The sequence below is a fragment of the Lytechinus variegatus genome, chromosome 7 (genome assembly GCF_018143015.1).
Source record: "Lytechinus variegatus isolate NC3 chromosome 7, Lvar_3.0, whole genome shotgun sequence".
Lineage (NCBI taxonomy): Eukaryota > Metazoa > Echinodermata > Echinoidea > Temnopleuroida > Toxopneustidae > Lytechinus > Lytechinus variegatus.
In genome coordinates, this window is record NC_054746.1 from 43,091,044 (window position 1) to 43,118,832 (window position 27,789).

Consider the following 27,789-nt stretch of genomic DNA (forward strand, 5'->3'; position numbering starts at 1 on the left):
CCCCCCCCCCCCCATATCAAATATCCTGCCATTGTCCCTGAATATAAATGATTACTGATTGTTACAATATACATGTAGCTTATCACTGAATGGTGAATACTAAAATTGGAAGCGTTGATAATTTTCCCCCGGGAAAGAGACAACGATTTTGGGGGAAACAAATGGTGTTCAAATTTCCTTCTATTGTGATTAAGCGCAGATACCGATTTTTTTATATAATTGTTTTTTTTTACATATACATGCATTTATGTGTATTTGTTTCTTTATACTGTCTTATGTTACCTCTACCCCCATAACCCAAACTTGGTAAACCAGAAACTTAATAATACATAGTAAACAAAACAAATACCTATAAGAACTTTAGTGTATATGAGAGAATTAATTTTAAAAATCATGAGAGAAAAGTGTTAAGTGTCCAGTAAAATATGTATATCCACATTTACAATCATTTTGGTTAAAAGCGTAGTATTTACATACATACAGATGAATATATACATCGATGCATCGATATCAAATCCATGAGCATAATTTATTTTGGTATGCGAGTTATTGTTCAATATGAAACCAAGCAAGTGATACAATTAAGAAGGGCAATATGGGGATCTTCTCTTTACGATGATTTCATACAGAATAAATAATTACATGTCGAAATTCGAACAATGGTAAAGAAATTTCCGTGAATGACGGAATCATCCCAAAAGAGAGCTACGCGTAAAAGAACGTAGCTTGCAAGGCAAGGTGACCCTGACACCTCAACGAAGGTGTGATATAATTGTTCCCTACTCAAAACCAAAACAGACTTCACAGAACAAATGGGTTGCTTATCAAAATATTTCATACAAAGTTTTATGTTTGCCCAACCCAAGAAATTTCCCTCTTCACAATGGTCTTCGTCAACGGTCCCGTTCTGTTTTACTTATTTTATTTTGCATGTTTTCCAATGACGTTTGTTTGAAGAAGTTGATGGGCCGTGAGAAGAGGCAAGACTTGCGAAGGCCCCATCAATCTTTCCTTAAAATAAATCCTGGAAGTGATTGGAAACAAACGTTATTGCATTGTGTATAAGCTGAGCCATGTGAGAAGATCATGCATGATTGATACGAGGTAACACAGAAGCGATCCAATATTATTCGTTGATAAATATTCTTTAAAATCATCAATTACTGAGAGATATCGCATCCTGGCTTTCGTCTCAAAGATTGGCTATTCGCATCCAGCTGAGAAAGACAGGGTAATTACTTTCGTAATATTCTTTAAAATCATCAATTACTGAGAGATATCGCATCCTGGCTTTCGTCTCAAAGATTGGCTATTCGCATCCAGCTGAGAAAGACGGTAATTACTTTCTGATTGAACGTATGAAGGAAAGAAGTGGATTCTCGAATGTTTGTGGGGTAGGTTATATGACTTAAGAAATCAAATGTGATTATATATTTTAGATTTCACAGATACAACAAAGTCAACAATATCAGTCATACATGTACATATAAGTTTGCTGATTTAGTTAGAGAAGAAACTTATACCCGAAGACATGACTTTTGTTATAAAATTATTACACGACCGTAACTTTATTTGAAACACTGCAAAATTATGAATTATATGATAACATACATAAAGTAGTTCCAAAATAAAGTGTGTAAAAACAGATCTCAGAGATAAATTACTACTAAATTTTCAGAATTAACTGAAAGAATATGGGTTGCATGATATAAGTATTCAAATACAAAACAACATAGCTATCATTTAATCTATTTGTAAACTATATAATTCTGTTTTGTTTAAAAAACGTAATTCATACGATTCTTTATAATTTCTTCTTCTCAATCTAAACAGCAAAGGTACAAGTTTCATGATGTATTGTGTATATGCAATGATGGTAATACTGCTGCCAATATTCAACTACTGCAAGGCACAAGGTATGTGTAACTTAAGGATGAATATATATATTACATCAGATAGTTTTGGGGGGAGGATTTAGGACTGTATTTGTTCTTGTTTCATATATATGGGTTTGCATGTGTGTGTAACTATATGATTTTTGTTATCACGATGTTCCGAAATCTTTCAAAATCTATAAAATTTTTAAAGACTCTTAAAAATAATAAAAAACACCCTTCACATACTAAAGAAGACTTTTTTTTCGTGGTATGAAAATAGATTAACAAAATTTTACCGTTTATTTTATTTATTTATTCTATTTCATTTCCAGGTAAACATACTCATAACAATAGTCAATTTCATTACATTGAAAATAATCATCATACAAAATCCAATACACAATATCAAATAAAAAAAACACAAAAAAAGAGAGGAAAGAACACACAAAAAAGAGGAAAGAACACCAGCTAATGCCTGGGGATTATCAAAAGAAATCGAGATTCTGTTAAAAGACTCTCCTCATTAGCTGGTGCTAAAAAAGAACACTAACATTGAAATACAGTCCAACAAATAAAAATGACATTTGAAGACATAATTGGGCTAATGCAGGTTTAGAAGGAAAAAAAGGAAAGAAAGAATGAATGAAAGAAAGAAAGAAAAAAGAAAGAAAAGAAAAGAAAAGAAAGAAAGAAAAAAAGAAAGAAAGAAAAAAAGAAAAGAAGAAAAGAAAAGAAAGAAAGAAAGAAAGAAAGAAAAGGAGAAAACAAGAAGGAAATAAAGAAAAGCAAAAGCGGGATAAAAGTGAAAATGGAGAAACGGTGAAAGCAAAGTAAGAAGGCAGTATTACTGATATGCATTTTTTTCTGAAACGATTGATGGCTAGAATGAGGAAATGCAATGTTTGAATAAAAAAAATGTTTAAAATGCCTTTTCGATTGGTGGCATGCTACATAGGAGCTCCCGAAGAGCACTCTCCTGAGATTATCTCATCTTCTTCGTCATTCATTCTCCTTTTCTGGTGTTTCTCTTTTTTCCACCCGCTGTTGAAACATTTTTTTTGCGCGATCTTGTGTTGTTTCTTCATTGCTTTTGAGGTATTCGATGTAGATGATTATCTTCCGCATTTTTCTAATAATCAATTTTTTTTTCTTTTTTATTGCTCGCATGAAAATGAAAGAGCACGTTACATCTCTTTATAGTTAAAGTTATGCATAATATTCATTGTTTATCTTTTGCATTTCATTAATTGATACCAACAATATATTGGCAAATTGTAAAATGTATGTTATAAACAAAATTATCAACAACCACACAACGCACTTAAAGCATGCTTGAAATAATAGTTATTGCAACGGGATAATCAAATAAAAATGAGTAGTATATGTAGAGAAGAAATAGGTGAAGAAGAGACAAATGAGGGGGAGAAAAGTGGATTGTTAAAAATGAAAATATTGCATTATATGATATTTCATCTCTATATTATATATGCATCCTTGCGCGGATTGTTATATATCTATATAAATATATCTATATACGTGGAGCGTTGTGGCCCAATGGATTAGTCTCTGGACTCTGAAACAGCGGGTCGTGGGTTCGAATCCCAGCCATGGCGTAATTTCCTTCAGCAAGAAATTGATCCACAATGTGCTGCACTCAACCCAGGTGAGGTAAATGGGTACCTGGCAGGAATTTATTCCTTGAAACGCAGCGCGCGTAACAGCTGCACTGCTAAAGCCAGGGTAATTATGCTGCATTTACTGTAGAGCGCTTAGAGACTTCTGACAAAGTAAGTATCAAGCGCTATATAAGCAAGTATAATTATTATTATTATAAATACAGTTTACCCAAGCATGGCTTAATTTAACATAAATATGATTGACAATAACATATACGTCATTGGTAGCAATGACGAACTATCATTTTCTTGTTATTTCCCCGTTTGTAATTTATTTCTATTACTTCGAAGAGCATGAGTCAGTTTATTAATTTCTCTAGAAAAAAAAATAAGGTTATCAAAACAAGTAAAATATTTTCTAGTTTAATCTTTAAATCGTATGTGAAGTAATTAGAGTGGGCATATAGGAACGCTGTTTAAGAAAATAGTAGACGAAGCTATATAGCCTGACACTATCTAAAATCTAAAAACTTTATTGCAGAACACTTTGTTGTCTGTCCTACATGTCGTGTTCCGCGTTGTTTTGTATAGTGTGTCCTTTGTTATTATTCTTTATGTTTTAATTCGAATTATTAACAATTATACTACAGGGAACCTATATCACAATCTTCGTTTTCACAACGTTTTCTCCACATTGCAACTTTTAAATTACAATGATCATCAATTATGCAACTGTTTTAGGAATGATTGTGTTGTTATATTCAATTCAATTCAAGGTTTATTAAAAACATGAGTCGCAGCCAAATGGCTTAATTGTTCATGTATACAAAGTAAAAACAATAAAAAGACTCATTACATATTTCAAACATTAAAAAACAGTAACCTTTGTATATATTAAGTATAATTTGAATTTGAATTTTACCTTTTTCATAATGGTTTGAGATGTGCAAACTGCGATCAACTTTGCTGTGGAAGAAAACTGGACTGAAATGAAATGAAATATAAATCGGATATTGAAATTGAAATCTTGCTTCGCCATGACATTGAGTTTCATTTTCATTCACCTCATTAATCCCCAATTTAAAAAATAGATCTGTCATGAACACAAAATCATTATACACATGGACGGAAAGGGTATCTTTTGTTTAAAAAAATCAATGGCGCCAAATTAAGGCATGACTGCAATTAATGAATCCAGATGTTAATGATATCATAGTCCTGCAATGATTGCATTAAAATCCATTGAAAAATACTTTTTCAGTAATTGACAATGTAATTGTATAATCAACACTTTTTTATCAATGCTCAAGTAAATTTCATTGAAAAGAAAATCGCAAATATGTTTATTTACTCATGTGTAGGATAATGACATCATTGGCATCTGGATTCATTCATTTGCAGCCATGCCTTATGTTGGCGCCAATCGAATTTTACACATCACAGTAAAAAAAAAATACGTCCTGATTATCCAACCGTGAATACATACCACATGAATATGATATCGAATTATTTAAGAGAAGGTATTTTTTCAGGCCATGCCATATATAACATTGTGAGTTGTCAAGTTTTTGTTTTCTATTACTCACACGGTATAGTAAACTTGCTTTTATTTTTTTTACCCGCAATCACTACTAGAACAGGAATAAAACATGACTTGAAAGAAAAATGAACAAAATAGTATGAACGTTTCCTTTGTCTACAGAATTTGATTGTTAGTTATTTTCAGTGACAATCTTCATCAATTATCTATTGTTTTTTTTTAATGTCAATATCATCCCTCAAGCGAAGGGAAACTAACAAGCTAAACACTAAAAGTGTTGCCAAACCGGCTGGATGATCAATCTTGAAGCTTTCCTTCGTTTTACAAAACTGATATGCACTCAATATATCATTTTGTCTATTATAATTATATTCCTCCAGTATTCACGGATTTATTTCCTCCAGTATTCACGGATTTATTTTCATATAATAAAAATTTACACTCATATCCAACAAGAACATGCAATAATATTCACTTAAACAATCCTAGGACACTATTTGCACATAAAACACTAAGACATCATGGACCTGATATTTGGAATGCATTGCCAGATTCACTCAAGCTGACAAGATCATTTTATTCCTTTAAACGAACTATAAAAGAATTGCAATTAAACCAATACCTAACAAATTGAAAAAAAAAGAAAATCATTACCATTGTTATCATTATTTTAATTATACATTGAATTTTATCTAGAACATGTATAAATTAAAAATCGAACAACAAAACGTGTTATATTCTAAAATTCCATGCGAAGGACCAAGCATCTCCCTCCCCCCCCCCCCCCCCCCTCCCAGTCCCTCTTGCACCTGCACGTTTAATGACAGTAGACATTAATTATTTTAGCTATTTTCCAGGGTTGTTACGTTTTCAAGCTTTGCTTTTGTGACGACCCTTGCAACTATTCTATTTATTGTAACAGGAAATACCACTTAATGATTTTCATTTATGTAAGATATGTTTGAGGAGTTATATACAAAACTATTGTTCATTATTTTGATGTCAAGTCTCAGATATGTATTTTCGTGTCCAGAATTTTGTTATGAAAAATGTTGCAAAAACCAATAAATGAAATGAAATGAAATGATTATAATTTTGTAATAGAATTTCATTTTTTTAGATTTAGATAATCTATTGTCGATTGGATAAAAGAAATTACATAAATTTAAACTTCATATGTCAGACCATAATTACATTATTGGAAGGAAAATTAGATTTGAAAATGAGATTTTAGACAAGCATTCAAAATGCTATGTTTTATAAGGTTTACTGCATCATGTTTATGAATCATGTTGTATTCTGTATTATCATCTAACCCACATGAATGCAGATGCATGTACCAATAACCCTTGCAAGAATGGAGGGACATGTTTCCTTGCTTCCGATTCATCCGCCAGCAATGCTTTCATGTGTATATGTCCTCACAATTTCAAGGGATTTTTATGTGACACATCGACGGAATTATCTCGTAAGCGACATCTTCAATTCATTTGATTAAACAAACTTTCATTTGAAAATATCTTACCTACATCATGACTATAAAAGATGGGTATGTTAGAAGTTAAAGTTACTTGTAATAATGATTTCAGACGAATAAAATGTATTTGCGTAAAGGCAGACTGATAAAGTGTAATTTATTCATAGTGAATTGGTATTTTTAGCGATAACAGATAAGACGCAATCTTATCTTGCCAAAGAGTCCATAAATGTTTATATTTTTTTATCATGTTTTGTCATGCATACATACGACTGATAATTACATTGATTTTTAATAGATAGTCAGTGTTCATTCAACGATATTGCTTATCTTCTTCACGAATAAACGTGTTCATGCAAATTTTATGCAGCACCCTTTCCCGCCAATACACCATGTTCCAGCGGTCCATGTATGAATGGCGCCACTTGTGTTAATCCTGCTAATCCCCTGTCCATGACAGCTATCTGCCAGTGCGCACCGGGATATATAGGTTATACTTGTGACAGACTGGACACTGGTGAGTATATTATATTATTTATATGCTAAATCAGAACACATGTAATGATAAGTGGTATCAATGGTGATTTGTGACGCCATTTGAAAATACTATCCCAACGCATTTTTCTAAATCAACATATCATTTGTATCTCATAGATACCTGGCTCGTCCAAAAATGAGGAAGTTGAGTTTTGTATATCAACAATTATTTCCAATTAAATTTTTTGAATTTTAGTGTAGCAAAAGAGTAAAATAACATAGTTTCAAAATCAATTAACTCTGCACAAGTAAGTCAATTTTATGATGTTAAAAATGAAATACAATGATTTTTTCACTATACAAACATTTTTTTTCACTAAGCCAGTAGCAATGATTGGTAACAATGTAATGACTGTTTAAGATAACAATTGCATTTCAGTTGGATAAAAATATCTCGAAACGCAACTTTCATGACACTTATGCTTTGTTCCTTACTAGGAAAAGGAGACTGTGACCCGAATCCTTGTGGAGACAATGGAAGGTGTGACCCAAGTCCATTTGAATTTAAAGGTTATACGTGTCAATGTAACCATGGATATACAGGGAATAACTGCGAACTGAGTCTATCTGGAGGTATGCCAAGCCTTTAGGAAATGTTAAAATTTATTTCGAAGACAAAAGGAATAACACGCAGCTTGCAATTTCTATTTTTATGACCTTTTTACTGGAATCCATGACAAGAGATCACATATAGAAATTTTGATATTTGGAAAGATGTAAAGTAACAAAGATATTGAAGATGTTAACAATCTTTTTTTATGATTCATTTGAAGATGAGGACAATTACGTGTTATTTAGTTCTATTTATAATGGTGCAAAGTGTATGAGTACCGTAGGCCTATATCCATGTCATATTTTCATTAATTTCTTTGAAATATGCCTCTCATCGATATTTTCATAACTTCGAGCATTGATAACAAGGTCTCAAAATTACTTTGTAATTGTTTATTTTTCCTTGATTAGAATACAACGGCTGTGGTAGTTCACCATGCTTGAATGGAGCACTGTGTATGAATCAGTATGAAACACAGGATTACTACTGCGAATGTACATCGGGTTATAGTGGTCGCCATTGTGAAGTAGAAGGTACACAGGAGTGGATGACATTGTTACACTTCAGATGTTAATAAAATAATGATGACAAAAACAAGACATCAAAGTACGAATTATGTTGCTTCTATATTCAACAAAGAAGAATGGAAAGATGAATAAATCAAACATAATTATTCCACGCCACGAGGTGAATCAGACATGTTTAGGCTTATACATGTAATATGATGCTGCAATAGAAGTGGTTAACACATTGGTTTGCCTATCGTTGTTGATGGTGGTGTCGATTGTAGTAGTAGTGGTTGTGTTGGTGGTGATGGTAGTAGTAGTAGTAGTAGTAGTGGTAGTAGTAGTAGTAGTAGTAGTAGTAGTATAAGAGGTAGTAGTAGTTGTTGCAGCGTAGTAGTAGTAGTAATTGTTGTTGCTCTTGTTGTTTTAGTGTAGTAGTAGTGGTGGTAGTAATGGTGGTAGTAGTAGTAGTAGTAGTAGTAGCAGTAGTGGTAGTAGTAGTAGTAGTAGTAGTAGTAGCAGTAGCAGCAGCAGTGGAAGCAGTTGTTGTTGTGTTAGTGTAGTACTAACAGTTGTTGCTGCTGCTGCAGTGTTGTAGTGTAGTAGCATAGAAGTAGTATTATTAGTATTAGGAGTAGTAGTAGTAGTAGTAGTAGTAGTAGTAGTAGTGGTAGTAGTGGAAGTAGTAGTAGTAGTAGTAGTAGTAGTAGTAGTAGTAGTAGTAGTAGTAGTATGTTTCCTGCATGACTGATATTTGTTCTCTCAATTTTATTATGTTTATCTTGCTTCACTAAGGTCCATGTGTTAAAAGGCCTTGTTTGAATGGAGGGTCTTGTCGGGAGGAAGCCTTTGCTTCACTAGGTTACATTTGTATTTGTACTTCGGAGTACTACGGAATAAACTGTACAGAAGCTTACCAATCAAGTAAGGATTCCTTTTAATTATGTTGAGTGATGAATTTGAGTAATTTTTTCTTTATCATTTGCGATTAATGATTAATATTTGACGTTAATTAAAAATACAGACGTGGGGCATGATCCATTATGTGCACGTTTAAATTGATTACTTTTGACCATAAATGATAATGATGTGATTTGCACCAATGTAAAAGTAGTTCATTAATGTGATAAGATTCTCTGTCACTGCATTGTTATCATTGAGGTTTATTATATGCTCTACTTTGACTATCAATCACATCACATAAGATATTATTTCAACTGTTCATACAGACCCGTGTAATCCTAGCCCATGTCAAAATGAGGGACGGTGTTTCCAGTTGATGCAGACTGAATTCAACCAAAACTTAACACCGTACTTTTGCTCCTGTCTTGGTTATGTGGGTACCAATTGTCAAAACATTGGTGAGTGTTGCAAATAAATTGACAGAGATGAAGGTAGAACAAACGTATTGATAACCGTGATCATGATATGAAATAGAGCGGGGCATGATTTACCTCGACTCAAGAATATAATAAACGAAACATGGGAATACGACCAAGAGTTCTAAGCTCTAAGAGGCATTTTCTCAGCTGTAACTGCACACGAGCAATTTCATTTGAGACAAACCATCAAGGTGCTTTTTAAATTCACTGATATAAGATTTTGTGATTTGAGTATTATTCATGTACACCTTCCAAAACGTGACCGTCACATCCAAGCTGATGTGTATACTAGTTCATAATCATTGATATTTACCCGTAGCCCAAATAATAGTCAATGAGCAAAATATCAGACAATAAAACAAACGATTGCCAGACTCTCGTATCATTATTTTCACTTAATCTATACCGTGTCTTTCTTTCTCAGAATTGGAATACCACAAGATCATCTGTCGAGAAAGCTTACAAAACTGTTTCATTTGAAAGAGTAGGAGTCATCCTAGTGAAAAAAGAAAGGTTTTTCGAGAACAGTTTGTCATAGGCTAACTGTTAATTTGCTTATTTTCCGGCACTAAACATGCTGAGCTTGAAAAGGGTGATATCATTGAAATGATTTTTCTAGAATTGAATACATCTGATAACATGGACCAATCCACGGAGGACTATCTATTGTTACTGGGGGTGCTGTGACAACGCTCAACACCCCCAGTAACAATAGAATAATCCTCCGTGGATAGGTCCATGTCTGAAAGGCGTCGCTTCTATTGTTTGCCCCATACAGATCCGTGTTATTCGAACCCTTGTATGAATGGTGGTACTTGTACACTGATTGCACCCGGTGGTAATGAAGATATGGTTCAAGGCTTCTGGTGTGAATGCCCTTCTACCTTTACTGGTACGACCTGCTCTGAACCAGGTAAGGAAGTTTATCAGGGGGGGGGGTCACCAGAAAATAACTGGGTTGAAAATTCGCTCCTCTCCCCTATAAATGAATGTATCCACTTTTTTTCCATTTATGATTCATTTTGTAGGCCTACATCCAATGAAGCATTCTATTGCACTGTTTGATTACACCCTTGGTTATTATAGTTTTATTCATTATTTGATTGCACTCTTTGCTCACGCTCTATATAATTGCACTCCGATGACGCTCTCTGATTGCACCCTACTGCACGTTTTATACGATACACTTAGATCCCTGCTTGTCCAACCCTTGTCTCAATGGAGCGACCTGTACCACCGTTCGTGACGTCGTTGATCCATTGTTTGAAGACCAAAATGCAGTTTATTGGTGCAACTGTGAAATTGGCTGGACGGGACTCAACTGCAGCCAGGAATGTAAGAATTAGAATATTCGGGTAAAGACGAATATATAAAATTACACATTACCGACGTTACTTCTTTAATACATCGGTATGAGAGGAGTATTATCAAACAGACTTTTTGTTTGTTTATTCATTGTTGAGTTTTACAACTAATGGTATATTTCGAAAATGAAACACATCGAAATCTTGATATTTAGTGTATTTCTAACACTTCGCCCATTTTGAATTATATTTAGATACTAATCACTTGTGTCTATACTATGCTTGCTTTCCTGTCACTGTCTTTGTATGTTTTGGTAGTTGATATATACGCACACGAGTCATTTTATATTTTTCTTTCATCCCACTACATTTTCTAGTTTCTTAGGTTTGATTCTTATATTTTGGTTCAAATTTTTCCATCATGACAAATTTTGTTTTATTTCGTTATGTTTGCACAGTGCCACGTTATGATGCATGTTCATCAAATCCTTGCTTCAACGGTGCATCTTGCGTCGCTATCAGTACAATCTACACTTGTGAATGTAAAGATGGATTCGTAGGTTCTCGATGTGAACTTATTGGTAAGTTACTAACGTTGAAGCTCATTATCATGTAATACACAGAGCAAAAACAAAACTTTTACTGGATTTATGCAGAAAACAGGTGGAATATAATTTCGCTTAAACTGTCCATGTTGGAACAAATTCTCTTGAAAGTCCGCTCACTATGATTTCATTTTTTACCCAAGTTATGATAGACCTACTCTATGTAAGAAATGACGTTAGTCGCTGTTTCTTAAAGGGGTGGTCCAGGCTGAAAGCATTTATCGCTTAATAAATAGAGTAGAATTCACTGAGCAAACTGCCGAAAATTTCGTCAAAATCGGACAACAAATAGCAAAGTTATTGAATTTTAAAGTTTAGTAATATTTTGTAAAAACAGTCGTCATGAATATTCATTAGGTGGGCTGATGATGTCACATCTCCACTTGTTCTTTTGTATTTTATTATATGAAATTAGGTTTATTCAATTTTTTTCCTCCAAGAACTAGAAAAATTGGATTGACAACTGATTTAGTGCATTAGATATTTATCGCTGCAACTTATTTCATTATAAGGGAGACATATTATTCACACAAGTATGAAATAATGAAAAAAATATGATTTTATGTAATAACATAAGAAAACGGAAAGTGGAGATGTGACATCATCAGCTCGCCTAATGAATATTCATTACGACTGTTTTCACAAAATATTGCTAAACTTTAAGCTTCAATAACTTTATTATTTGTTATCCGATTTTGATGAAATTTTCAGCGTTTTGCTCAGTGAATTCTACTCTGTGTATTCAGACATAAATATTTTCAGCCTGGACCACCCCTTTAATATAATTATACTTTTTCTACCATTTCGTCTGTTATGGTGTGTAATCAAATACTATACATATCAACATACGGATGCATATTATGTTTAGCCAATGTTCTAATGACAACATTCAGTCTTTACACTTACTCCTCTCAATCAGATCCGTGTTCATCAAACCCCTGTTTCAACGGGGGACAGTGTTTCATCAGCTCTCAGAAAGATTCATTTATATGTCAATGTTTACCCTCATTTACTGGTCAGTACTGCGAGATGAATGGTAAGTGTGGCTTTTGATAAGAATAATGCATGTTAGGATATTGCGTTTTAGAGTTTATATACTAAACCTTCAATTTTCGTTTTTGTTCTTTGTTTCAATGCATACCTTAGAGAAACTGTTGAGACAATTTTCATGACCAAACAAATGATTTAGGTTTAGCATGGATACGACTTTTTAGTAACTTAATACAAGTAGTAGAAGTAGTATTAGTCATGGCAGTAGTGGTGGTAGTAATAATGGTGGTGGTAGTAGTAGTAGTTGCAGTATAACACGGTCTTGGTGCATGCTAATTACCACAAACCATTATATTCACCTCTTAAACATCGTTTCATATTTTTTTTTATTATTTTCATATGTAACATTATAGAGCCATCATGTTTATCAGATCCTTGTTTAAATGGAGGTACTTGTACATTCGATACGAATGTCCAGGTTTGCGAGTGTGCCCAGGGATTCCTCGGTCTACGATGCGAATCTACAGGTGAGTATCAATTTATTTTTAAGAAACAAATTCTGTTCAAAAATTTTGTTTAAAAAGTTATTATGTTTTAAACGACATTTTAATTCCATAAACTACTTTATTATGCATATAAATCTTAATAAACTTCAACGTTAACCGTTTTGCTGTAATCTAATAAGCCTGATACTTTGGGGACATAGAAATGTGAAAAGAGACAGAGAGAAAAAAAGTGCGATGTAAATGCAGAGACCATGCTGATTGCATTTAATTTCAGATTGGCTTTATAATAGATTTTGTTTCTTGTTTCATTTCCGTTGTCATAATTAATACCCTGTGAATAAAAAAAAACCGCAGATCGGTGGACGTACAATGTTGAAGGAAGGTATTCGGCATTACCGTGTTACACATTAAAACATTTTGTGTAAACTACAGTAGCATACGATATGGATTTGCCTTTTTCAAGTCAAGTTAAAGCTTTGTAAATTGAGAGATATATTGAAAAGTAGTGCTTGTAAATGCAGTTTCCCTCAAAATAATGCATATTGAAATTGCGATAGCCATTTTAACTATATGATATATTTCAGTTAACAGATTTTATCGATATTGATTGTATTTCGTAAGAATTGTCCTTGTTTCAATGTTGTTTCATGTAATAATGGATCCTCTGTGCATGTTGAGTTTAATTTGTTATTTTTGTGATCGTTTGAGAAAGGTTTTGAATGTTTTTGAAGATAATTGTGTCATCCAATGAAATTATTCATATCGACTAAAATCCATCCTCCCACACTTCACAACCCCCCCCCCCCGTTTTGTGCCACTCTCTCTCGTTCAACTCTTCTTCTCTTTAGATCCATGTTATCCACCCCCGTGCCAGAATTTTGGTGTGTGCTGGCGGAACGTCGATGCTACTGACTTCATATGTAGATGTGCTTCAGGATATGGAGGGAAGCTTTGCGAAGTGATACTAGAACCTACAACTGCTGCACAAATATGTAAGTATACGTTTCATTACCTGTACCAGTAATATAAAAAAATATTTTTGTTAGGTAATGAATTGAACTTATACAGGTGTAACTGGATCATTACGAAATTGAATGAATAACTAAATAATCAATGAAAATAGAAGTGGAGAAAAAGAAGTGGAAAGAAGAGGAAGATGATGACGACGACAAAGAAGAAGAAGATGAACCGGGATGATGAAGAAGAGGAAGAAGCAAAGAAAAAAATAGAAGAAAGGTGTGGAATTTTTTATATTACACTCATTAACTGGAGCCGTCTATGAGAAAGTTCACTCAAGCGTCGTATATGGCGTTTCCTTATTTCGAAGGGCAAGACATTATTATGCAGGGAATGAACAATTACCTATTATTCTATAATTGAATAAAATTGAGCCTGATACACATACATATCCCATAAGCATTTCTGCGTTTAGACGAATTATGACTATTTTTTACTTGATATTTGAATTAATTTCAGATGACTGTGAATCAAATCCTTGTGAGGGTGAGAGTACGTGTGTACTTGAAGGGCCAGATTCATTGGGTAATTTCTACCCAATGTGCTTATGTCCTCTTGGTTTTACTGGAGTCACATGTGGTATCAAACTTCCACGTAAGATGTTCACTTACATTTTATCATAGCGCTGTAATGAGTAAACTATACCCAGACAAAAAAAGGGCAAAAGAACCTCATTGTCAGGAATTTAAGTTTATTTGTTAACCTCTACGACTGGAGCATGTTTAAATTTTTTGCTACTAAGTATACGATAATCATGAAATGCAGGGCTGGCTACAAAGAAAACATTTTACAAAGAGATAAACTGTTCATCTTGATATCTGCTGATATCAAGGTTAGATAGCATTGCTCGTATAAAATTCTTGTATTTGGAGCACCACTCCTCCAAAAACCTGAAATTGAAAAATTACTAATGAACAAAAAAAATTGATACAAATAATACGCTTCGAAACTGAATATACGTTTTTCTTTCTAGCAGGCATTGGTGAAAATTAAAGTATTAATGGCATATTTCAGGTTGCTTTATAAGTTAGTTGATAACAGTTTATACCGTTTTAGTCTTATCAGTGTACTCGGCGAGGCAACATATATTTGGGCATTATAAATAAATAATTGGATTTTCTTATTAGATTGGATGAAGACAACCATAATTTTCTTATTCATTATTTTTTGCTTCGTGAAATATATCTATGTATATTTAATGGATGTGATGTATTCTTTTCAGCAGTGTAGTAATTTAATTATCTTTGTAGCTACTGCTGTGTGTCAACCAAACCCCTGTATGAATGGTGGAGGATGTACACCATCACCACACTCACCTGTTGGATATATATGCACCTGTCATCAAGGATACACTGGAATCATCTGTCAATATCTCACCCTTGATGGTAGGCTCATATAAAATAAAGTTTACAAAAAGTTATACAGAAACTCACTAAATTTGTAAAGGTGGTCGTGCTTTTTTGTGTACACATAATTCTAGTTCATTGAAAAGGCGTTACCAAATATTTTCTTATATAGGATCGATTGGAAAAAATAGTAATTTTAGTGATTTTTTTAATTGAATAATTTCATTCTTTATTTTACAAATGAATGATAATAATAACAACCCTAACGAAATTTGATCGGGCCTATATTTTCACAATTTTTAAGTTTTAGTTAACGCAAATTTCATGTTAAAAATTTACCAAATGAAATAAAGGAGTTGCTTTTAAGTTCAGTAAATACGCGTGCCGTGTTTGATGCAGTAAATCATTAATGTTTTAGAAGGAGAACTCATTCATTTTATCGTCATTTAAAATCAATATCCATACAGTGGTGTTGCCCAAATATCAGGGATATATCTCAACACCTTTACCGTTAAGAAATAGTACAAGCTTACGTTCTTCTTTCACTCTTTGATTAGGGGAATCTCCGACTACGACCACTTCGGCCATTCCTTCAATTACGACGGTCCAATCTAGCGAGAGCAAGTCTTGCCAATCCAATCCCTGTCTGAATAATGGCACGTGTATTGATGTTGTTAATATATACTTTTGTATCTGTCCAACATTCTTTGTTGGGACTACATGCGCTACGGATGTTCGAGGTGAGTATAATTCAATAAAATGTTATTACACGATGTTGGTGTGGCTTGTCACGAACGTGTGTTCGAAACTCTTTTTTCGTCTCTATTCGTTTTCTTTCCATTCGTTTTCTTTGGTAAATATATCTGTAAAGCGCTTAGAGACGTCGTTCCGATGTATTAAGCGCTATATAAATGCGGACTATTATTATTGTTATTAAACATCCTAAATTTACTTTATTTGCCACACACTATAAGTACATTTAAATTTAGTATAAAACACATTTAAATTGTATTCAACGAAATATGTCATTCATATATTTATGTTTTTTATCCGATTTTTATTCATCATTTTAGGGGGGGTGGGCATGCACATAAAAAACAAAAGCGATACCATTCATGCGTACATCGGAATGTTTACTTTGCATGAAATTCAAATGCCGTCCATATGATCAAGCTATGATATCATGATATATGTTTTTGTTTATATTTTGAGTTGTGTTTAAGTCTTGGTAGATACCTTTCGCCTTTAATTTTATTATTTTCATATTGACCTACGACCTTAAATCAATTTTCATTTTTAGTATCATTATATTTGGATTTATGTACATTACAACCATGGGATTTTAATTTGTCCTTTGAAATGATCTTACCTAATACTGCATTTTATATAAGGCAAGTTTGACTTGACTTGTACCTTTAAAAAACCCCTGAATAACATTTTTAAGCCTTAATAGATTTTCCCAATGATTAACGATGGTATTGGACTAAAAGAAAACTGTTCACAATTTTATCTTTCAGATTGTTCATTCGGAGATCAATCGTTTAAAGACGGAGAAAGTCGAAAGGAAGGTTGTGGAGAATGGTAAATCTCTTTCTACAAATACCTTAAAGTGGGAGCATTATTAATAAATGATCAATGTTTGCAATAGGTATTTGATTACATTTTGTTTCATTTTAAAATTGTATTAAGACAGCACATTCTCTATAAACAGAAATGTGAAATCAGCAAATATAAGAGGAGGAGTGACAAGCTTTTCTAAATATTGCATTTACCACTTCGAATGATTCGACCCAACATTCAAATTGTTTGATTCAGCTTAATGCAAGAAAAGCTCAAAATAATAATCTTTGTATTCACTACAATGATAATATACTGGAATCAGTTGAAAGTATGAAATATCTAGGTGTAACACTAGACAGATGTCTAACATCAAAGTCGCTTCATGTAAGGGAAGTTGTTAAGAAAGTATCGAGTACGATTGCCTGCATTCGAAGGATACGTCATTATATTTCCCATAAGAATTTGATCACATTGTGCTATTCTCTTATACTACCGCAACTAAACTATTGTAATACAGTATGGGGAAATACCTCAAAACAAAATCTAACAAAGCTGCAAAAATTACAAAATAGATATGCACGGTTAGTTCTCCGTGCAGAATACTTTACACCCCAAAATATATTATTGATTAAATTGAAATGGCAGTCAGTAGAGGAAAGAATTAAATATCAGAAATGCATCTTGATTTTTCAAATCATTAACGACCTATCACCACCATATCTTAATTCATGTGTTAGTAAAAGACCGGTATTATATTCTACCCGCTATGCTCTAAGCAGTCCATTATTTATTCCAAAATGTAAAACAGACTTTAAAATGAAAACCTTAGCGGTTTCAGGGCTAAGTTATATAATAAATTACCCTGTAATATTCAAAACTGTAAGTCTTTGCAAAGTTTCAAAAAGTATGTGCAAACTTTTCAGTTTCTCTTGTAAACATTTTTTTTTCACGTTAAAATGACCTTTATTAATCACATTTCATTTTGTTTTCTTAATTTTTTTTTCTCTTGTAATCGGTAATTGTGTATTTTGATATTATGCTTAATCTTAATATGGATGTCAGTTTGAGTGGAATTATTGTGTATGCCATGTGCATTTTTACCTTTGTATGTATATTTCGTTATGTTTTTTATGTAAATATTTTTATGTGAATGCAGGGCTCTCTGGGAGAGCAGGTCCAGAAATGGACTTGAAATGAGACCACCCTGTTGAAATAAAATTGAAATAAAAATAAATAAATTAATGCAAGGTTGGATATAGAAAATTTTGAAAAGGTTGTCACTCCTATAACCTTTCTATAGAACATTTTACTTTTGAATGTTTATCCACGGATTCAACCTTTAAATTACACGTTAATTGATAAGTTATTCGACAAAAATGATGATTGCTAACAGGAACATTTTCTTCCCCCATAGCGTTTGTGATAACTCTGAATGGGATTGTACTTCTAATGTATGTGGTAAGTTTATTGTACTTCTCATGATAACACAATAATGCAAATGTATGATTCTTTTTTTTCCTGTCGTCGATAGAAATTTAAATCATTTCATGTTTAAGATCACACCAACTGATCATGCTGATATTGACCAGCTTCACTGCAATCGTAACAACCAGCATTTTTAAAAACCAACTTGTAATGAGCTTTTTTAATGTACGAAACATTTGGTAAAAAAAATATAAATTAACGGGGGGGGGGGTTGCGACCAAGTAATGGTCGAAACTTTGATCTATGGGTGATTTAATCAGCATTTGGTCAAAATTTGGACCAATTGGTCTATCGTTATACTGATCGACAACAATTCAAAGTTAATACACGTACTTGACATAAAAGAGTACTGTAATATGTCATATTACTACTTTAGAAAATGTTTGTGTTTATTTTTATCTTGACGTGTCATCCCTGCTCTTAACTTTTTCTCTCTCAGAATGTTATGCTGATGGAAATGTATATAACAACAATGAGACTTGGTATGAAGACTGCAATACATGGTAGGTTTAGGAGGGTTTATTCATTTTTTTATTACCGTCTGATTGTCTTTTTTGAACAACGAATCACCTTCAGGAATCTAACATTTGAGACAGTGGCGTACAGAATGTCCTCTTGCCCCCCCCAAAAAAAAAAATACCAAGAATCCAAAATAGTAAAAGAAGGGAGGAAAGGTGAAATATAATATTTTCTTAATATAATGTCAAAATCTATCACAAAATTTGATTTTCGTCATGAAAATGTTGATATTTTTGCTTGCTCGTTTCGCTCACAACTTTTTAAAGATTTACGCAAAATGTCATATCTATCCAGCTCAAAAGTTTTGGCTTATTGCACAACTGAATTGAAATGATTGATATAATTATTCAATGTGATACTGTAAAATATTTGTTTCAACGTATTTTCATTTTACTACAGTGCTTGTCAAAATGGTATCACCTTGTGTACAAATATCGATTGCAGTAAGTATGACGTCATTGTTACATCCTTGATAGAAAAGTTATTTATATACAGGCGTTACAAAATTTCTACTTCACAAGAATCAAACGCAATGATACCGATTTTATTTGTTTTATCAAAGGTAATTTTTATTTACTTGAAATCATATAGTGCAGAAAGTGATTGACATTTGGGTTCATTTTTGCCAATGTTCTTTATGATATTACATCGTATTTTATGTTTTTATAACGTGAAAAAAAAATGAAAAATTTTGTTCAATATTTTATGTTTAATCCATTTTCTTGATATTATTCAGGTCGTGTATGTCTACATGATGATCAGCTATATGACGTAGGAGCTCAAAGAGACGATAGATGTTCAACGTGGTAGTCTAAACAATCTTGTTCTGAAATTCCTCTTATTTCATAAATAACTTTCAAGAACCATACCTTTTAAATCACTATATTAATTTGAATTTAATATGAAGTTCGACCACATTCTCAACAAAAGTTATTCTTAAATATTTGTATAAACTGAACACGTATTTCACTTCTTATATTTCATTTTGTAGGCTCACACAAACACAAACATAAATTTATAATGAACGAATGTCCAATATGTCAGCTTCCATCTATCAACTTTGTTAGACTTTCTATTCACGGAGATACTGTATCTGTAAAGCTGGACATAGTATGATAATGAAGAGGGATAATAATAACATATCATGTTATGCAGGACCCGCTGGAAGAACAGCTTACAACTGAAAGTGGCTACCCTGGGTTAATAAGAGTTATTGTTATTATCATAATTATTAATATTATTAATAATGATGATGATAATAATAATACAACCTGATTTATTATCATTATTACTATCTATTTCTCACCAATGATAGTCATCATGATTCTTTGATTTTTAGTCTTTGTCAGTTTGGTCGCTGGTACTGCGCTCCTCTTGATGACTGTGGTAAGTCTAGCAAATATAAATCACGTAGCTTTTTCTATGACACGTTTGAACTGTATGTGAATAAAATCTAATTTATTTTTCTTAGTTTAAGATGGGTCACAATATAAAGTCATTTTGATCAGGCTTGAATACAGGGGGTGTGAGGTGTGAGTACATTCCCTCTACAATTTTACACAAAGAGTACCATGAATAAAAGAAGTGCCTCTGCCCTCTTTATATCCCCGTATAAAGTGAGGGTGAAAATGTATTCCTTTTTGAGTCGGGCCTATCTTTCTTATTTTATTTTTGTTTGCTTTATTTTGTTTTTGCTGGACAAACTTTAAAAATCTTCTGCTGCCCCCATTCTGACATCCTGAATTGATGGCCTATGATTTATCGAATTCCAGGAGCTAAATGGGTTAGCCGTCCACTAATAGAATAATAATTTCCACTATAGGCTAATAATAAAGGAATTTTCCCCTATTTTTCCAATGTTATAACAGTTGACAATACTTGTATGTACGGTATTACGCCATACGAGGAAGGGAGCATTCGCCCACAGCACTGTAATCTCTGGTAAGCATCTTTCTAACATCTATATGAGTAGAATAATCACCATAGTATTAACATAAACTATTCAATCGAATTAATACAGATTTGTGAATAAGACACAAATTAACTTTGGGGAAATCTAAATCGTATATATTTTGTTTGATGAAAATATAAACTATCCAACTTTACATTCACCACATCGTCTTCCGCCAAGGATTCAATAACGGGAAAATATCACTTTTATTTGATCTGGCCTCCACCAAGGGGGCGCAAAAATTCAATTGGGGATGTAATTGCGTGTATTACTTTCCACGCATAGCCGGCAACCCCAGGTATTTTGGAAGATGTGTAAAAAGGGGAAAATGACCTTCATTTAGAAGTGAACCTTTTTTTTTTTTTTTGCTTTTCAAATTCCTCGGGACTAATTAGACCTCTATTTTTAGTGATAGCCTCTTTTTTAGCTTTTCAAATTTAACAAATTCAGCACCCCGGTAAAAAAAAATTCGTTCCTCGGGCCGAGGGGGCGGAGATAAGTCATGAAGATAAACAGATAAAACAAATAACAGCGTCTAATAATCTTTATATCAATAATTTTTCAATTAATATTAAGTATAGTCATAGGCTCAACCTTTCGGGGGCAGGGGTGACAGTGATTTTCAATTGATAATAGAAAGATAAAAAACGGAGTAGAAGACATGAAAATATTGAAAATATCATGCTGGGACGTGGAACTATTATTAATTTTCCTAGTTTAAAATCTAGAAAGTAAAAAAAATAATTATTTGCCGAATAAAAAATAACAATAATAATAGTAAAATAAACTCAAATTTATAGCACAGACAAACTAGCGTTTGTCTGTCCTGAAATTAGCTTCAGTCCGACCACAGCTTTTACGTTATTTACAGAATAGTACTGGTCTGTTTAGAATCGGTTTTTATTGGTATAGGGCCTTCTCTATGAAAATATCCTTGAGACACTCATTAGGACATGACTTAATTGAAAGCCGATTTTGTTAAATTTTGTTTTGACTTATTCCCATTTCTTAATTTCACAGTACATGTTTCCAAAACGACTGGCAATGCACAACGAGTAATTGTGGTAAGTGTTATAACACAATTCTGATTGGTTCCAAGTCAGTCGACTGAGTAAACTGCGCATGCAACGATGATCTTTGATAGGCCATTTCATTTAGCGATTGATCGCTAAGCTTTGTGTTACAGTGCACAGCTTTTCAAAAAATATATATACATTGATCAAATAGATATAATGGTTGTGTAACAAGATAACCCGTTACCTTGAATGAGCTGCGTTACGACAATAAAAATTGTTTGTTTTTATGCATAAGAGTATCAAGACCAAGAAAATTTGCATAATTTGTGATGAATAAGTGAATCTATTCAATTCAATTCAATTCTTTTTCAATTCAATTCTTTTATTTCATTTCCATTCAAAACATTATACAAAGTAATATAAAACAATACAAATACAATACAATTTTACGGAAGGGCATTACTTCGTAAAAAAAACAACAGTATAATTATATAGAGCATAAATGGAATCTAGAGTGCTTTAATATAATATTGACAAATATTATCTCAACACAGCTATATATTTGCATCGTGTCTGTATTATGTCTATTCCTTTATTGTACAAACCTTAATTGTTGACGATTAAAATTGTGTTTAGTATGTAAGAATAAACATCAAATAGTATGTGATGTAGGTCTTATAATATTCTTCTTTTATTTCTCTCCGTTTCTCGCAATGATCTGTATGGATTACCATAGACATCTAGTAAGTGAATAATTATTTCAAATACACTTATGTATTAAGTCATAAGTCTTATCAGATATAGCAATACAATCTGTTTTATGAATCAGTATACTTGCAACAGCTGTTTTTATTTCATCACTTTAGTTAACAGAGCTGTCCACATTCCTCTTAAAAGAAAAAACAACGAAAATGGTCAACACTTTCCACCCTTTTCCCCTAATAATACTCCCATTTCGGGTGACAGTGAAGATGCTGGTTATCGTTTTCACAAATTATCTATTCTATCAAAAAGGTCAAATTTTCCTTTCTGAAAAATTTTGCCCAACGCGCCATGTCTGCCCCCCTCCATACTTTTGGTTATTACGCCACTGCATCCTAACAACAAATATGTTTTCACATATACGGGTTATGAATTTGATTATAATTTAGAACCGTACAAAGCAGAACACCGAATCGGAATATCTTAAACCACTCAATCAAACAGAACATAGAATTGGATAAGAAGTTTATATTGCGTATTTTCAATATATGCTTGCTGTTTGTACTTTTTGTGTTTTCTCACTCTCATGATATTTTCACCTCAGAAAGTCTCGCATGAGTATTTTCTTCAAATTGCTCAAAAGCGTTTTGTAAATTGAATTTATTGTTACCCATTATCATCATTATCATTACATCTATTTTTTTTATTATAACAACGCATCATCGCTTTTCTGTATATTTTGGAACTAAAATGGGTATTGTGTGATTTCATTTCTTATTAATGTTCTTCTCATTCATAATTAGTCCTGCAATTTCACAAGCTACAATTGAATTGGACAAAGGTATCCCACAAGGAAAGGAAAATGAATTTATTGAGTAAGTTAATTGCTATTAATTTGTTTCAAATGCATATTTTCTAAATAGAAAGATTCAAATATTTTCCCTCTTTTCAATACTTTTCGATCTGGATGTGCAGGATGAAGCATTCCAATTGAATATCTAGCGCCATTCGGTGATCTTTAAGAAGTCTTTTGTTTTTAGTGCTATATTATTACATTCATGTTGATCTTCACTATGAACTGCTAAATACTTTTTTTTTTGAAATTGAGTCACTGTGGGTAACAAAATTCCCAATTAAGAATTTGTTTAATGTTTTAGTATTGATCTGCACTATTTTTGGGATGTTATTGATGACAAGAATGATTATTGATTCGCATTATTCTTGGATTCGTTTTAACAGCACATTTCGTAATGGAATGGTCCAAACTTTCACACTTGGAAACTCGCAGATTCAGAATATTGAAGTAAGTAAATAGGGCTATATTTAGTGTAATTTTCAGAATGAATTGAAATGCTAACTTTGGATAGTAATAATATTAATAACAAGCACATTTACAATGCGCACATGCATATCCACTCCGGTGAATGCTCAAGGCGCCTTATGTCATTGTGTAGTAGTACGTGTTCCTTCGCTGCATACGCCGGTGTTAATTTAATACCAGTCTGGTATCTATGATCGGTCCACACCAGAGATGTGTTGAAACAACACTGGTTTGGCGTTAGGCTAACACCAATTTGGCATTTAGGCAACGCTAATTAGTGTTATTGTTAAACCATGTCGGTTTGATTCTTAACTCGTGTTGTTTCATCGCTTCTCTAGTGTGGACCGATATAGATACAGGACTGGTGTTAAATTAACACCAGTATATTTTTGCAATGTTATAGTTGTTTAGTATGTATTTCACTATGCATGATTTGATCATATCCAAGAGAAATGGACAACATAGTGGTGTTTGGCACCAAGTTGCATGGACACACTTCATGGACACGATACGTTCTCTTTTTTTTGAAAGAAACTAAATGAAAACGGGCCTATAAATCATTGCTTTTATTTTGAAATCATACTCGTTAATTATCCTCAACAGAAAACAAATGGTTTATTATTTTGTCATACTATAAACCACTGATTAACGACTTTATATAATAAAGATTTCCAATATTTCCCGCCTTTTATATCTAAAGATGAGTCCTTACAATGGCACAGGAATGAATCTGGAATTTACTATTGTCAAGAATTCATCGGAGGAAATCAGCGTTGATGTTATAAAGGATGCAATAGAAAATAAGGTAATTGTTTATATTTAAACATCGTAGAAGGCTATAATTACCCCTGCACATATAAAGATGAAGACCCATAATGCCATCAATCAGAAATTATGTCCAAAAGCAAAAACCGTTTGCGTTTTTAAATTGCCATTCGTTTTTTTTTAATGTCTGTCATTGTCAACAATTATGGTTCACGAAATATAATCAGATCGACATCTCACCAATTTATCAGTCTATCATGATCATGTCTATTTCTCATCTATGTAAGGAAGACCCAAGAATATTGCACATTTCTGTACACTATACATGTACAAACTATTTCAAGTTATTTATAGTAGTAGACGATTTCAATCATCTAACATTTTAAGATTAAGGAATGAATCTTTGACATCGACCCTCTTTAAATTATTTTTTTCACTAAGCAGGGCCTACGCGATTTCCTTGTTTGAAAAATAGTCTGTTTTTTTAAGAAATTGAAATCTTAAAAATGATGCTGATGTAACACTCACGTGTAAACCTTGTCTTTCTATAAAGGTGGAGAATGGAGACTTAGAAGTGACATTCGAAGGTCAAACATACATCGTCATATCATCTAAGTTTACAGTGATAGAGATTGAACATCCAACGGAGGAACTATCGAATACAGGGAGAGATAATATGTCTATGATCATAGGAGCTGTAGGAGGATCTATCGGTGTCATTGTTATCATCGTATGCATCGTCGTCTTCGTAAGTGAAAGTTACTAAAAGTCTACGCATCTACTACCTTTATCAGTGGCGGACCGTGACCCGAAGGAGACAAATGATTGGAGGGGCACTGTATTCTTTGTGAACAATGCTGTGCCACTCCAATGCTTTGTTTCCTCCGGGTCACGGTCCGCCACCGACCTTTATGTTACAGTGACACCCTTATAACTTTCGTTGACATTTTATCGTAAGATGTTCTTGCAAACTAACTTGACTTTTCATTACTATAAACCCTTTCATTTTTCTATAGTTATTTTTTTTAAAGAGATGAGAGAGATAAAGAACTATACTTGTCTGTTAATTAAAACAAAAATATATTACCTTTTAGGAACAAACAAATAACTAAAAATAAATTTAATTGAGTCGTAATGTTCAATGATTAAGGCGATTAAAAAACCGTTATTTTTTCCAGTTATTCACCAGGCGGCTAACAGACTTGGATTTAAACTTTGTAGTTTCCAGTATAGACAGAGGCGATTATTGACACATTTCTATCCTTTTGTAATTATTTAATTGTAGTTATATCTGTACTCCAAGAGGAAGGAGGGTAAACAAGGCAATCGCAACGGTCCTCTTCATTTACAGGTATATTTTTTTTATTATGTTATTACTACTGAATCATACATTATTATGGACATCATTATTTCAGCTCAAATAGGACATGCACGATATTTAGCAACCATTCGTTTTTTTATAGTCCATATATTGGGCAATACTACTAGTATTAAGATTCGTGAATGTTTTACTGTGAAATTTTGACAGGATTATATAAGATTAGTTGTTAACATGAATTTATTAGATAGTTTCAGATACATCGACATTTTTGTTTTCACATTTCAATGAACCGACGCTTAAGTGTCATCATAGCTATAACTCTACCTTAATATCCACAACACAATTAGCAAACTCATTCTTCCCTTACACAATTGCCAGCTGGAACAAACTCACAAGAGGAAGTGTTACTTCAAAAAGCACTGATAAGTCTTCAAAACAAAATTGCAAAGGCCCTCCCAAACCTAAAACTATCCCACCACCACTAATAACATCACCCTCGTCAGCCCTGAGTACTTCGGGTGAACTACAATAGTGCTCATTTTAATCACCTCATTTCTGAAATTGTGATCTAAAATTATGATGCATATTTTATTTTCAAATGCTTGTCTGTGTAAAGTATATTTTTCCGAACAATGTCACCATGGATATGGTTGTGTATCGTAGGGCTGTATTATGAAATATATTTTTTTTTCATCTCAACAGCAACTTGCTTTGGAGACCCCGCCTGAATCACCAGTCAGTCGACCTGAGCGTTCCCGAACAATTCCAGCTCATTTCCGCTTCAAGATATAAACTCAGCCGGAAGGCATATCGAATCCAGATCCTGCAAGATCAAGCCAACTGATTTTTGTACGTTTTTAAAGATTCGGCGAAAGTTGGCATTCCTTTTTTATTTTATGAACGTATATTGTGTAGTGAATGTATATTCGACTGTGAGGTATATACTCATTACTCAACCCAGGTAACATACTTAGTGTACAATTCATTGCTCTTTGTTTGTTATATTTGTTGTATTATATTTCTTTTTGTTGGAACCATAACATTGTTGAATTATTTTAAAGAATATATATTGTATGAATGGTATGAACTCTGAACTAATTGCTTATTCTTTCTATCGGCTGCTCTTTCTGTCTTCAAACGAATGTTTTGAAATTAGACAAAAATATTATATTTTTCAACAATAAAATTATTAAACATTGAATATTGCTGTTTAACTGTCAAAACTTTTGTTTAAAATTAGGAAATATGTGTTCAATTACTATAAACTAGCCAGTATAAAATGTTTTACTGTGAAAATACTAGCTCCATTTTTTTTAACCAACGAAATGTTTTATTGTAAGCATGACGAATAAGTTGTGATATAGTGCACGCATATAGTCCAAAATCTTGCTGGTCAAGATAAACATAAATAATTCAGTGCTCGTCATTTTTTTGAGATATAGGAAATATAAAGGGAAAAATTTTTTGAGTGGGGTTATTTTTTATGTTAAAGGTTCAAGACAAATTAGTAATCTCAAATAAACTATTTTCGTTACAATTTATATACTATTCTTGTCGAGTTGTTATTCTAGTATAGTTTATGACAAAATTATTGTATACAACGAACTTTTTGTTCATGGCAAAATAGCAATAAGTAAAGTTACTATTACGTCTTATCGCTAAGTCTTGATTAGTAATTAGTTATATATCGGGGTAAGTTTGCAGTCATATGTGAAATGGGAGCTACATTAAGAGTGATATAGGATGGGAAAGAGGACGAGAAACGAATTGAACGAGGGATCGAGAGGAAATAAGAAAATGGAGGTTTGGAAGAGTTTCTGCAAGTGTCGCCACTTCAAAATGAATTTATGTTCGAGATCAGTGCAGAATTTTTTTTATCTAAAAAAATTTCTA

The 27,789-nt window shown here is 32.8% G+C and overlaps 1 protein-coding gene across 1 annotated transcript; it reads left to right on the forward strand.

Annotated features, from left to right (window-relative positions):
* The first annotated feature begins 1,277 nt into the window (after positions 1-1,277).
* LOC121419383 (fibropellin-1-like) lies at positions 1,278-27,697 on the forward strand. The gene is made up of 32 exons (XM_041613826.1): positions 1,278-1,394; positions 1,834-1,916; positions 6,364-6,501; positions 6,881-7,027; positions 7,486-7,620; positions 8,011-8,133; positions 8,902-9,030; positions 9,336-9,467; positions 10,267-10,401; positions 10,680-10,823; positions 11,251-11,373; positions 12,317-12,433; positions 12,801-12,914; positions 13,742-13,885; positions 14,370-14,504; positions 15,161-15,295; positions 15,814-15,996; positions 16,774-16,837; positions 18,231-18,274; positions 18,741-18,804; positions 19,220-19,263; positions 19,557-19,626; positions 20,160-20,206; positions 20,689-20,761; positions 21,792-21,835; positions 22,524-22,530; positions 23,293-23,364; positions 23,729-23,792; positions 24,511-24,615; positions 25,129-25,323; positions 25,861-25,926; positions 26,599-27,697. The coding sequence occupies exons 1-32, from the start codon at positions 1,384-1,386 to the stop codon at positions 26,686-26,688; spliced, it is 3,177 nt and encodes a 1,058-aa protein (XP_041469760.1). The 5' UTR covers positions 1,278-1,383; the 3' UTR covers positions 26,689-27,697.
* Positions 27,698-27,789: the final 92 nt, after the last annotated feature.